General features: G+C 40.4%; 1 protein-coding gene across 2 annotated transcripts in view; it reads left to right on the top strand.

The window, feature by feature from the left end:
• The window catches only part of LOC117654825 (mitogen-activated protein kinase kinase kinase 3-like), a 100,263-nt gene extending 86,613 nt beyond the window's left edge, over positions 1–13,650 (top strand). For both annotated transcript variants that reach the window (XM_034401748.3, XM_034401746.3), the window contains exons 14-17: positions 2,555–2,686; positions 6,461–6,590; positions 9,295–9,472; positions 9,974–13,650. In XM_034401748.3, the coding sequence (XP_034257639.1) occupies positions 2,555–2,686; positions 6,461–6,590; positions 9,295–9,472; positions 9,974–10,202 (669 nt within the window). In that variant the 3' untranslated portion in view covers positions 10,203–13,650. The remainder of the gene's footprint in view (positions 1–2,554; positions 2,687–6,460; positions 6,591–9,294; positions 9,473–9,973) is intronic.
• Positions 13,651–13,715: the final 65 nt, after the last annotated feature.

Genomic DNA, 13,715 nt, shown 5'->3' with positions numbered 1-13,715 from the left:
ACTTGCGACCACAACTGAGCCCAAAATTTATGTTGCTAAGTGAGAGATTTGTTAAGTAAGTTTGGCCCCATTTTACGACCTTTCTCGCCACAGTTGTTAAGCGAATCATTGCAGTTGTTAAAAGTTAGTAACACAGTTGTTAAATGAATCTGACTTTGCTTGTCAGAAAGTCTCAAAAGGTGATCATATGACCCCAGGACACCATCATAAGTACATGCCAGTTGCCAAGTACCTAAATTTTGATGACGTCACCATGGGGAATCCTGCAAGGGTTGTAAGTGAAAAATAGTCAAAAGTTTTTCCAGTGCCATTTTAAGTTCGAAAGGTTACTAGATGAATGATTGTAAGTTAAGGACTATCTGTAGTTGCAAGAAACACCATCCTTTTAAATATGTGGGTGCCTTTAAATATCCAGGTTGTATTACCCTGAAAAGGGAATTTAAAAAATGCATGTGCTATGTTTATATAATATTTCTCAGGAAATTAAAAACCGACAGAAATCCGTGGGAGTCCATATCATTTATGAGAAATGACCTTATAAAGCAATTTTGGTTGCTTAATGCCCAAGCTCAGGAGCGAATAAATGTTTTGGGAATTGTTTGGCCATTGGCAGTAAGTAAGTAATTTAGTAAGTCAGTAGTTGGAAATGTTCAGTCGAGTCATCTTGCTGATTCTTCTTCCACGTTTCACTGGCAATTTTTTGAAAAAAAGGAATTTGGAAGCTTGCATTGGTTCCCAGTTTGAATTCACTGAATAGTGAAAGGAGATTTATCAAGGAATTTTAGGCTATGCAAATTTGCTGGCTTTAGAAACAGAGTAGCTCTCACTACAGATAATCCTTGATTTACAGCCATTCAGTTAGTGAAGGTTTGAAGTTACAACGGCACTGAAAAAAGTGACTTATGTCTGCTTTTCACACATTCGATCTTGCTAAGAGCAAACGCTCGATACAGTTAGATATGACAGATATGACCCTGTGGTCATATCAACAAAATCTGGGCTCTTGGCAACTGGCATGTATTTACCATGTCTGCTGCCTTCCAGATCATATCACCATTTATAATCTTCCCATTTAGCTTCCGACAGGCAAAGTCAATGGGAGACGTTAGATTCACTTAAGGACTGCAGGATCCAATCTGGGTCGGTCACCCAGATTGGATCCTGCAACATTATCCTGGAACATGTACTGTATATTTGCCTTTATTTACTTAATGACTGCATGAGTCACTTGTTAACTGCAGTGATTCACAGTGTGGCCCAAAGGTCATAAAACGGGGGCAGTACTCACTTAACAACCGCCTCGCTTAACAACAGAAATTTGGGGCTCCATTGTGGTTGTAAGTCGAGGTCTATCTATGCTGGGGATGAACAGTAAGGTTGGTCAGTATCTTTATGCGCTTTAATTTTTAGTAAGTGTTTTTAAAAAGGAAGTTAAAAACTAATGCAAAATTAAGGGGAAGAAACGAAAGAGAAAGCTGACAATGCAAGAAAGAGGGAAAAATAGAGAAGGAAGAAAAACGAGATAAAGTAGTATTTTCTGGTTTTCTTTGTTGCAATTGTAACCAGAATTATGAAGTTGCCTCTTTATAGTTAAAAGATAACTCTCTTCTTTCTATAATCCATCAGCAAAACTATAAATCATAAGTTCATTATTTTCTATTTAGTCCATAAAGGGATTCCAATCAACAATAAACAGATATTATCTTTTCTCTAATCGAAAAAGTCAATTTAACTATCTCCCATCATCTTTAACAAGATTCCACCATTGTGGGAGCAGGTAGTCCTCCACTTACGACAATTCATTTAGTGACCGTTCAAAGTTACAATGGCACTGAAAAAAGTTACTTATGATCGTTTTTCACGCTTATGACCGTTGCAGCATCCCCAGGACCACATGCTCAAAATTCTAGTTGCTTGGCAACTGACTCATATTTATGACCGTTGCAGCGTCCCGGGGTCATTTAATCCCCTTTTGGGACCTTTTGACAAACGAAGTCAATGGTGATTCATTTAATAACCGTGTGACTAAGGCAACAGCTGCAATGATTCACTTAACTGTGACAAGACAGGTCGTAAAATGGGGGCAAAATTCACTTAACAACCGTCTTGCTTAGCAACAGAAGTGTAGGGCTCCATTGTGGCCGTAAGTCTAGGATTACCTCTATTGTCAAATCTTTCCATCCTTATCTTCACGCTTCTTCTGAGCTTCTTTAATGCATCTTGGAGGCCACCATTGAAAGCAGGAAGGTGTTGGCTTTATTTAAGTGTTCTTTTCCTACAAACTGGTTGATTTCACATTTCTGGATCATCATTTTGCATCCTTAGGACAAAATAATTGCACAGCTCTGGCCTTCTTTTAAGCAGGCCAGGAAAAATCCCCGAAATCCAGCTCAATAAACTCATTGCTTATTCCTTGCAAGATTGGAACTAGGAAACAAAAAAGAAACTAAATTTTATTTCCAATATTTTTTTTCGCACCGTTCATTGTATCCGATATCTGGCTGTATCCAACCAACCTTCTTTTTGCTCAGTAATGAATTTGGATTTATTTCAGGAAGTGAATGCCTTAGAATGTGAGATCCAGCTGCTTAAAACCCTCCGTCACGAGAGGATAGTCCAATATTACGGCTGTCTCCGCGATCCAGAAGAGAGGAAACTATCTATCTTCGTGGAATATATGCCTGGGGTAAGCCATCCTGATTAGGCCATTTTATTTATTGATTTTTTTAAAGTATATTTCTATCCCATTGTGATCGAAGAGATTCTTCACAGCTTACATATGGATAAAAAGAATATATGGAAAATATTCATGGTATAATTCTAAAACCCCACAGCCATCCATTGGTAGTCCTCCACTTACAACAGTTCACTTAGGGACCATTGAAAGTTACAACAGCACTGAAAAAAAGTGATTTATGACCGTTTTTCACGCTTATGACCGTTGCAGCATCCCCATGGTCATGTGATCAAAATTGAGATGTTTGCGGAGCTGACTCATATTTATGACAGGTTGCAATGTCCTGGGATCATGTGGTCAACTTTTGCGACCTTCTGACAAGCAAAGTCAATGGGGAAGCCAGATTCACTTAACAACCGTGTTACTGACTTAACAACTGCAGTGATTCACTTAACAATTGTAGCAAGAAAGGTTATAAAATGAGGCGAAACTCACTTAACAAATGTCTCACTTAACAAAAGTTGTTTCGGGGTCAAATTTTGGTTGTAAGTCGAGGACTACCTCTACAACATTAAAAACAAAACCCACCGCATTACCGTAAGAATGAAAGTTAGAAAATAAAATGGCAACATCCCATCTCTGAAATAATTCACTTTTCAGGAGTTTTCAAAAATAAATTAACAATAATAAAATAAACTAATAAATTAACAATGAGTCATGGTGGCGCAGTGGTTAGAGTGCAGTACTGCAGGCTATTTCTGCTGACTGCAATTTGGCAGTTCAAATCTCACCAGGCTCAAGGTTGACTCAGCCTTCCAGTCTTCTGAGGTGGGTAAAATGAGGACCCAGATTGTTGGGGGCAAATGGCTGACTCTGTAAACCGCTTAGAGAGGGCTGTAAAGCAGTATATAAGTCTATGCGCTATTGCTGTCTAAACTGATGGTGTGGTGGTTAGACTGCAGTATTGCTAACTCTGCCCACAGCCAGGAGATCAATCCTGACAGGCTCAAGGTTGACTCAGCCTTCCATTCTTCCGAGGTGGGTAAAATGAGGACCCAGATTGTTGGGGGCAATAAGCTGACTCTGTAAACCGCTTAGAGAGGGCTGCAGATCACTGTGAAGCGGTATAAGTGCTATTGCTAATAAAGGGAGCCATAGTGGATTTCACTCCCAGAATTCATCAGCCAGCATGTTGCTGGGGAAATCTAGGAGTTGAAATTAAAACATCTTAAAGTTTTCTGAGGTTGAGGAAAAACACTATTCCAGGGGAACAATACAGTTAGTCCTTGACTTATGACCACAGTTGGGAGAAGAATTTCCATGGCTAAATAAGACAGTTGTGAGGTGAGTCGCACCGGATTGTGTGACCTGTTTGAATTGATTGTTCGCCAAGTTACTGCAGTTATTAAGTGAGTCGCACATTTTTAAATGAATCCTGCTTCTCTCATTAACTTGGATTGTCAGAAGCTGGCTTAGATGTCACAAAAGGCAATGATGTGACCTCAGGACAGTGAAACTATCTTAAATACATGCCAAGTGCCCAAATTTTGACCACATGACCATGCGGATGCTGTCGTGGTTGTAATGGGCACGGCCATTTTTTTTCAGTGCCGTCTAAATAGTCACTAAATTGTAAGTTATGAATTAAGGAATATCTGCGTAGGACTGTCTGAGTGCCGATTCCAGCTAGCTGCTTTAAACTGAGTTCCCTTGTACAATTTGCACCAACTCAGTCTAAACCTGGGAAGAGGAAGAGCTGAAATCCTCGTTTGGAAATGGCTGGATGGAGAGTCACCACAAAAGAATGAAAAAAGGAAAAAGGAAACAAAGGGCTTTTTCCAACCAGGAAGCATGAGGGCCTGAGAACAAAGGTTTCCGAATAACACAGATGCTAATATTCGCTTTTCTTTGTTTCTTACCCCAAAATACAAGCGCTTTGGCCAGACCTCATTTTGTTTGGAAGCAATTTCAAAAGAACTGGGCGGACCGTGTCGGCCCCATATCCTAAACCCACCATTCAGTGAATCAGAGGAGTTGGGTATGGGCCTCGACTTATGGCCACTATTGAGCCCAAAATTTCTGTTGTTAAGCGAGGCTTAAAGTGAGTTTTGCCCCATTTTACCATTCCTTGCCACAGTTGTTAAGTGAATCGCTGCAGTTGTTCAGTTAGAAACACGGTTGTTAAACGTACCCATGGACTTTGCTTGCCAGAAGGTCGCAAAAACTGATCGCACAACCGATCCCAGAACACTGCCACTGTCATAAATATAAACCGGTTGCCAAATACCCAAGTTTTACTCGCCTGACCATGGGGATGCTGTAACCGTCGTAAGTATGGAAATTGGTCTAAAGTCACTTTTTTTCAGTGCTGTTGCAACCGTCACTAAATGAATGGTTGTAAGTTGAGGACTACCTGTATTTATGAGGGAAAACACTAAAAAATATTCACGTTGGTGCCATTTGGCTGTTCTGTGAACTTTCTGGCAGCTTGCAAACAGAATGGATAAGAAATATTTTTTTCTCTCTTTCCCATTGTGGCCAACACAAAACGTCTGCTCTAATAGCTAATACTGTATAGGTAGTTCTCGACTTACCCTCGTTTAATGGCCATTCAGTGCCTCCCTTACGACCTGCATTCAAAATTCAGATGGTTTTTCCCTACACAGTCACATGACTGCACTTCATGTAGTCAGAAGTCTGTGTTGCTAGTCATTTCCAATGTTCTGTGGTCAGGTGACTGCATTTTACAACTTTTTTGCCAACAACTGGCATTTACTTTGTATTTCAGCCCATAACAAACTCTTGATTCACTTAACAACCATGGTGTTCACTTGGCGACGGTGTTGATTGACCACAAAAGAAGTGATAAAAGAATAACAGAGCGAGAAGGGACCTTGGAGGTCTTCTAGTCCAACCCCTACTCAGGCAGGAAACTCTAGACCAGTGATAGCTAATCTTTTTGCCATCACGTGCCAGGAACGGGGTGTGTGGGGGAGGTTCATGCGCGAGTGTGCCCACACACCCATAATTCTATGCGCCCCCCCGTGCATGTGTACATGACCCCCCCCTCCACCCCGCTCCTGGCATGCGATATCCCGGTAGGCCCGTTTTTCTGTCTCACCTGGCTCCAGATCCTCTCTATGCATCTGGGGAGGGCGAAAACAGTCTTCCCCACCTTACCCCCAGGCCCTCCAGAGGCAGGAAACAGTCTGTTTCCCTACTTCTGATGGGCGCAGAAAGCCCAAAAATTAGCTGGCTGGTGCATGCATGCGCGCCCTAGCTGAGTTGGTGTGCCAGGCGACATGACTCCATATGCCACCTGTGGCACGCGTGCCATAGGTTCGCCATCACGGCTCTAGACCATTTCAGACAAATGGTTGTCCAATCTCTTCTTAAAAACCTTCACTGATGGAGCACCCACAATTTCTTGAGGCAAGCTGTTCCACTGACTGTCAGGAAATTTCTCCTTAGTTCTAGGTAAAATTGGATCCATCACAAGGGTGTCTTGATTAATGACAGTCATGAATTATGGCAGTGATGAACAGGCTCCATTACAGGGAACTGTAGTGGACACTGCCCATCATGGTTATAACTCAAAAACTATCTGTAATTTCCTTCTGTACTGTCAGCACTTGGTGGAGGTGCGGCTGACTCAAATATGATTATTTGTGCCTTTAAACTACAGCTGGCACCCCAGGAGTTTAGAAACTTTTCAGAAGGTGTAGAGTTTCAGGAAGCCAAAAACTAATCAGTAATTCATCTCTTGTGTGTGTGTGTTTTTAGGGTTCAATCAAAGATCAGCTAAAATCCTATGGCGCCTTGACAGAGAATGTGACTCGTAAATACACAAGGCAGATCCTACAAGGAGTTTCCTACCTCCATAGCAACATGATTGTACACAGGGACATTAAAGGTAGGCACAACATGCCATCTCAGGTGACATTTTAAGTCAGCCCAGAGGCTTCAAGGACCAAATGAAAAAAAAAAAAAGTTCTCCCAACTTGACGGAGCCTGGAATGAAAATCGAAGTTGTGATGAAATCTTCAGTGCAGTTTCTCACAGGTTTTAATCCCACCATGAAAATGGCTTTTATTTTCCTACTTTATTTGCAGGACGTTTAGAATTCTTCTAAGATAGGTTCTTGTTAATCCCCTGAGCTGATTGTATTGTTGGAAGTGAAAAGGATTCGGGAGGATTCTGCATTATATACTTCTGAATCGTCCTTTGGGGTCCAGTTTCCCAATCTGAGGAACAAGCAAGAAAAAAACAACAGGCAGAAAATATCAACCTCAGCGACTTCAAGATGGTGGATTTCCCCCACATTGGCTGGGGAATTCTGGGAGTTGAAGTCCACTGATTTTAAAATTGTTGAGGTTGAAAAAACCCTTTTAACATCTTTCTTTGGCATTTAAGGGGAACTAGAGGCATTTAAGAGAATCTTCTCACATACCGTACGTCTTTCGCCCACCTTGTCACTAAATTAAGGCAAGGCCATCTCAATACAGGTAGTCCTCAACTTACGACCATAATTGAGCCCAGGATTTATATAGCTAAGTGAGAAATTAGTTCAGTGAGGTTTGCCCCATTTTATGACGTTTCTTGCCACATTTGTTAAGTGAATCGCTGCAGTTGTTAAATTAGTCACACGGTTGTTAAGTGAATCTGACTTCCCCATCGAGTTTGCTTGTCAGAAGGTCGAAAAAGGTGATCATCTGACTCTGGGACACTGCAACCGTCATACATGTGAGACAGTTGTCAAGCATCCAAATATAAAACCATGTGACCATGAGGATGCTGCAATGGTCATAAGTGTGATAAATTTTATTGGTTCGATTTATATGCTGCCCTTTTCCGGAGACACAGGGTGGCTTACAATGCGTTAAGCAATAGCCTTCATACTTTTGTATATACCTGCTTAGTAGGGCTTTCGCGCCCCCCCCCCCAAGCAGTGTTCTTTTTTATACAAAATCATCTTATTGCCCCCACAAACCGGGTCCTCATTTTACCTACCTCGAAAGGATGGAAGGCTGAGTCAACCTTGAGCCTTGGTGAGATTTGAACTTGCAGTAATTGCAGGCAGCTGGTGTTACTTAACAGTGCTTTAGTCTGCTGCGCCACCAAGGCTCTTGATCATTGTAACTTTGAATGGTCACTAAGCGAACTGTTGTAAGTCAAGGACTACCTGTATCAGGGGTGAAATGCTCCCAGTTTGGACCGGATCACCCGATCTGGTAGTGATGGAGGCAGGTGGTTCGGAGAACCGGTAGCAAAAATTCCTGCACCCCCCCCCCATTGCCCAGCTGAGCCGCTCAATCATCAGAGACTTTTTAAAAAAATTTTAAAAGCATTTTTTCTGCAACCTCTTTGGCCGAAAAAAATGCTTTTAAATGTAAAAACAAAAGCCTCTGATGATCGCGCGGCTCAGCTGGGATCATCAGAGGCTTTTAAAAGCATTTTTTTTACAACCTCTTCAGCCAAAGAGGTTGTAGAAAAAATGGTTTAAAAAGAAAAAAAGTTGACCATGCCCACTCGGTCATATTACACCCACCCCCCCACCAAGCCACGCCCACAGAACCAGTAGTAACAAATTTTACATTTCACCATTGACCTGTTCCTATTTATTAGAATCTCATTGAAATCACCCCCTCCTTTAAGTCGTATTTAAAGCAAATTCTCTTTTTTCTCTTTTATCAAATTGAATTGGAACAAAAAGGGGGGAATGCCGCTCCAGATTAATGTAAGAACTTTAGCAACCAAAAAAGCCAGGAATTTTATACCAGAAAGGATATGCTAATTAAAACATGACTTGCCAATAAAAGTAGGACCATCATTGGGGCATTGTACAACATTGTACAACATTGATATAAAGGTAAAGAGATAGGCACACACATACTCTATATTATTTAACATCGTGCATTTTTAAAATATGGACTCATACACATACTATTTTATTACAATACAAATTTTTTAATACATTGGTGCACGCACACAAAGATTCTTACAATATGAGGAAGGTTGCAATTGTCGAGGAGCAGGAGTTATCCGCATAATCGTGGACAAATACACACACACACACAAATTGAAGCTGCTAGAGAAAATATGTGAGATTTGTTTTGGAGGCTGATAAGACTTCGCTTTCCAAGGGCTGCATTGCATGTTCATGTGACTCCCTAGAGGTAAAAGTATGGCCCTGAATATAAGCAAATATGTTGTCTTGTGATTATCTCAATCTTCATTGTATGCAATCAAATGCTAAGCTCTAGGCACTTAACTAAGGGAGATGGAATTCAAGATTTACAGCAATATCTTGCCAATTTACTGCTGACTCTCTGTTATATTGTCTTCTCCTCATTTGCCCTCGCCTCCACCTCCTCTTCGCGTATCTTTTCCTCTTTGTCTATCTTATTCTCCTCCTCCTTGTCTTTTCCTCCTCCTCGTTTATCTTTCCCTTTTTCTTTTTATCTGTCTTATTCTCCTCTCCGTCTCCTCCTCCTCCTCCTCTTCTGTCTTTTCCTTCTCCTCTTTGTCTTTTTTAATTCTCCTCGTCACCTTCTCCTTCATCTTTCTTCTCCTTCTTTGTCTCCCTTCCCTTCGTTGTTTTCTTTTTCCCAAACTAGGTGCCAACATTTTGAGAGATTCTGTCGGGAACATAAAACTAGGAGACTTCGGGGCCAGCAAACGCATTCAGACGATCTGCATGTCTGGAACGGGCATAAAATCTGTCACGGGAACTCCCTACTGGATGAGCCCAGAGGTGATCAGCGGAGAAGGCTACGGAAGGAAGGCTGACGTGTGGTAAGAACCATTTTCCCAATCCAACTTCATTTACAGGTGTCAGCATTCTGATGCTGCCATAAAAAGACGAGGCTTGACTTTTCACCTACTTATTTTCTCTGTAGATAATATCCCCTAGGAGATGGGATGGGAGGGGGACATTCCTGTGGGCTTAGGTCAGAAGCTGGGGAGACTGACTTGGAAAATGGCCAATGGGAAGATGAGAATTGGGGAACGGAAAGGGAAGGGTTTGCAGGTCAGAGGGTTAGTATCGGCTACAACGAAGTCGGGGCCAGATCTGTCGTACTCAATAAATGGAATATTTCAGCAAAGATTAATTGTTTGGGAGTGCAATTTATTTGAGATGACATTGAAACCTGACAGATAGCCGAAACCTGACAACAGGTTTGATACGATGGGAAACCAAGGAGGAGGGCGGAGTCCTCTTTGCCTTCCAAAAAAGCGTTGCAGAAATAAACATTTTGAGGTGGGTTTTTTCCCCCCCTCCGTGATCTTTCTCAGGAGCTTGGGCTGTACTGTGGTAGAAATGCTGACTGAAAAACCACCGTGGGCAGAATATGAAGCCATGGCGGCCATCTTCAAGATTGCAACTCAGCCAACCAAGCCTCAGCTTCCCGACGGGGTTTCGGAGTACTGCCGCAACTTTCTCAAGCTGATCTTCGTCGAAGAAAAGCGTAGGCCCACCGCCGAAGATCTTTTGAGGCATGCGTTTGTGACCTTCAGCCTCTAGCAGGAGTTCCTGTTGGAAGAGAAGGAAGAAACCAAAGACTTCATGCCTAAAGAAAAGGTGTGAATGACAACGGAGACCTGTGTGAGGCTCCATTCAACTTCACTTGAGTTGCTTCTCCCTGGTCTGTGTACTTTTCTTATCAGGCCTCCCTTGTCTGGATCTTGTCGTGCCTTTAAGCTGAACCTCCATCCGTCTTGATCCTTCTGGATCAGGGGTCTCCAACCTTGGCAACTTTAAGACTTGTGGACTTCAACTCCCAGAACTCTGGGAGTTGAAGTCCACAAGTCTTAAAGTTGCCAAGGTTGAAGACCCCTTGTTCTGGATGATCAGTGAAAATGAGGTTTTGGCAAACCGTTGGTGCCATTAATAGAGCTGTGTGTGCCTTGTGAATATTGGCAGATGCTCTGCTTAGGTAGCTTTCCGATGAGAATTGAATGGGTTGGATCCGCCACTAAGGAACAAGATGAAGGAATTTGATAAGATTCTTGACTAGAACACTTGAGTAAAACTGCTTTTCAGGACCAGCTTAGTTGTTGTCTGCCAATAGGTAGCTTTGAAAGGGGACCTTAGAAGAACCCCATTTCCAGAAACCTTTGAAAAAGGAAAAGCTGTGATTCATTCATGCGCTTACAAAATAATCGCCTTGAATTAAAAAAAAAAAAAAACACTAGAGAAATTTAAGAGCATAGAGGGCTTCTCCAAACCTTTGACCCTAAAAAAAAGGAAGGAAAAAAGTTATATCCCAATCACATGTTAAATATTTTGTTAAAACCGCAGAGGGCAGTTGTCTGCCATTGCTAAATTTCATGGCTTATATTTAGTTTTCTTCTAAAATCACAAAGTTATTAAAAGATGGCAGAGCTGTTCCTTGTTTCACCCACCATTGTTGCAAAAGGATAAATTAAATATCCTCAGGCTTGAGGTCTGTGGGTATCACACAAAATTCTTCCACCAAATAGCATTGAGCAATTATTTTAATTATAAGATATCGGCATTAACTTTGTCAATGGGCTGGGCGAAGAGACGGATTCTGTTATCGAATGAAACGTTGCTCTTTCCCGCAAATTAATTTGTGATCAACTTATTTATTTATTTATTTTTAAATAAAGTAGACACTTATTAAAAACAACAACAACAAAAGAAAACATTTTCCAGGGCAGAATAATTTTCTCTGCTAGGTTAGTCGAATGCATCATGTGGGGAAAAAATGTCAATTTATCTCAGCTTGATGAGAACTGTTCAATCTAATAATGACAACTGACTCAGTTTAATTTAGTGAAAGAGGTTTACCAAATACCCCCCAAATCCCATTCAAATCAAGCATATAAATACTGTAGAACAGTGGAAAGGACGGAATAAACAAGATTAAAATGTTTTCAGCCTTGGAAGAGATAATTTTCCATGTGGACAATTAGGCTTTCAAGGCAAAAAGAGAATCAGATTCATCAAGGAACGTAGGTTTGGGTCAGTGCTAAAAGGAAACAATATATATGTAATCTTCAACTTACAACCATATTTGAGACTGGAATTTCCATTGTATGTTGGTGCGGTCATAAAACAAGTCATTACATGACTGGGTCATTTTTACCATGGTCATTAAAGAAATCTATCTTCCCAGATTGATTTTATTTATTTTTGTCAGAAACCAGCTGGATAGATCTCAAATCTTAATGATTGCAGGACTTCAGCCATCTTGCCAAACATCTGAATAGTGATCACGAAATTGCAAAGTAGTAAATGGAAAGGCAGGTCATAATTTTTTTTCCCCCGAAGGTATTATAACTTTGGTTAAACAAATGGTCATAAGTCAAGGACTTCCTGTACAAGGCTACTAAGCACCCAGAACCAAATCATTCTCTGCCATTTTTTCTTCATTCATTCTGCAAATTGTTGGTTTGAATATTTCTCAGAAAGTTAAAATTCCTGTGGTGGTATAATTTATATTTCCTCTGCCAGTGATCTAGTTTTTGAGCTGAAATGCCTGAGATTGAAGTCCTTGGGTACTTTAAACAAATGTGTATATCTAGCACATATTTCACTTAATTTACATTCTGTGCTGATGAGAAACCTAATTATAAATTTCATCCTCAGAAAATAAGGGTGATTTTGTTTTTGATTTGTTTTGCTTCGTTTAATTTTTCACTCCCTAGTGCTTCCAGCACAAGATCCTTAAGACAGATTTTAAAAAATACATTTTATGGGCTACTTTTACAGTGATTAAAAAGTAAAACAAGCAGAGATTGCTTGAAGAATTTATGCCTTTTTTGGTGATTGTGTAGTACATGTAGCCTTTGACCTACAACCATTCATTTAGTGACTTTTCAGAGTTACCAATGGCATGTAAAAAAATGACTTGCAAAGTTTTTTCACACAATCATGATCACATGGTAAAATTCAGATAATTGGCAATTAATTCATGTTTATGACGGGTGCAATGTCCTGGGGTCACATGATCCCTTTTTGCGACCTTCTGACAAGCAAAGTCAATGGGGAAGCCAGATTCATTTAACAACCGTATTACTAGCTTAACAACTGCGGTGACTTACTTAACAACGGTGGCATGAATGGTTGTAAAAAGGGGGGCAAAATTCACTTAACAAATGTCTTACTTAACAACAGCAATTCTGGGCTCAATTGTCATTAATTAGTTCCAACCCTTGCCTTCCAGACTGAATTCTCTATCTATTAATGCTGTAAGATAGAAATTTTAGTAAACTGATGCTTTTGATGGGCAGAACTATGGAATGCAATAGAGTTTTAGAAAGCAAGTTTGAAAATTTGTTTTATGGTGGTGACTGAAGTCCTTCCCTATGTGTTCAGCAGGGTGTGCCAATAATCTTACGTCTTGGCTACCGCCATCTTATTCCTTCTGTTGGTTCTTCTGAGCCAAACTTACAAATTACTGGACATTCTGGTGCTATGAATTACAATCTCTAAGAAAGAACAACTCTGTTATTGTTTTAAGAACATTGTTTATCCAAAGATGATAAGGAGAAGTCCTCAATGTCCCCAACTTTTTTTAAATAATCATTTTTCTACTTTGTATTTGGATCAAAGTTTACTTGCATTCCAGTAATATGTGTAAAGAATATTTGAAGGTGTAAATTGTTACTTGTTCATCTCAGCCCATTTTGGAGAATTTCCTTTCTCAGTTTTTCTCTTGTACTTCTCCTTAAGTTGAACTGGAGTTCCTGCCTTGTAGTTTCCATTGTTTCTTGAATGCCTTCAGAAATGATGTTTGTACCTTGGCAGTCTTTGTGACAATTATGCACAGCTTTTGCCATCAATATATTATTGTGTTCTCTTGTGCTCTTTCTCCATCTATGTTGATATGTAAATAGATGTGAATTATTCCTCAGGTGCCTTGATTTCATTTTTGCTGATTTCTCTGGCTGTGATTTATATGCACAAAAGAGAATAAAACAGACCAAAAACATGAAAAAGAAAAGGAATATGTTGACTTTAGATCTATGGAAATCAAACGCGGCTTAGCTAACTGGAATATGTTGCTTT

The sequence above is a fragment of the Pantherophis guttatus genome, chromosome 4, assembly GCF_059756535.1.
Source record: "Pantherophis guttatus breed Tessera chromosome 4, ASM5975653v1, whole genome shotgun sequence".
In the NCBI taxonomy this organism is placed as follows: Eukaryota; Metazoa; Chordata; class Lepidosauria; order Squamata; family Colubridae; genus Pantherophis; species Pantherophis guttatus.
This window is presented reverse-complemented; position numbering and strand designations above follow the sequence as displayed.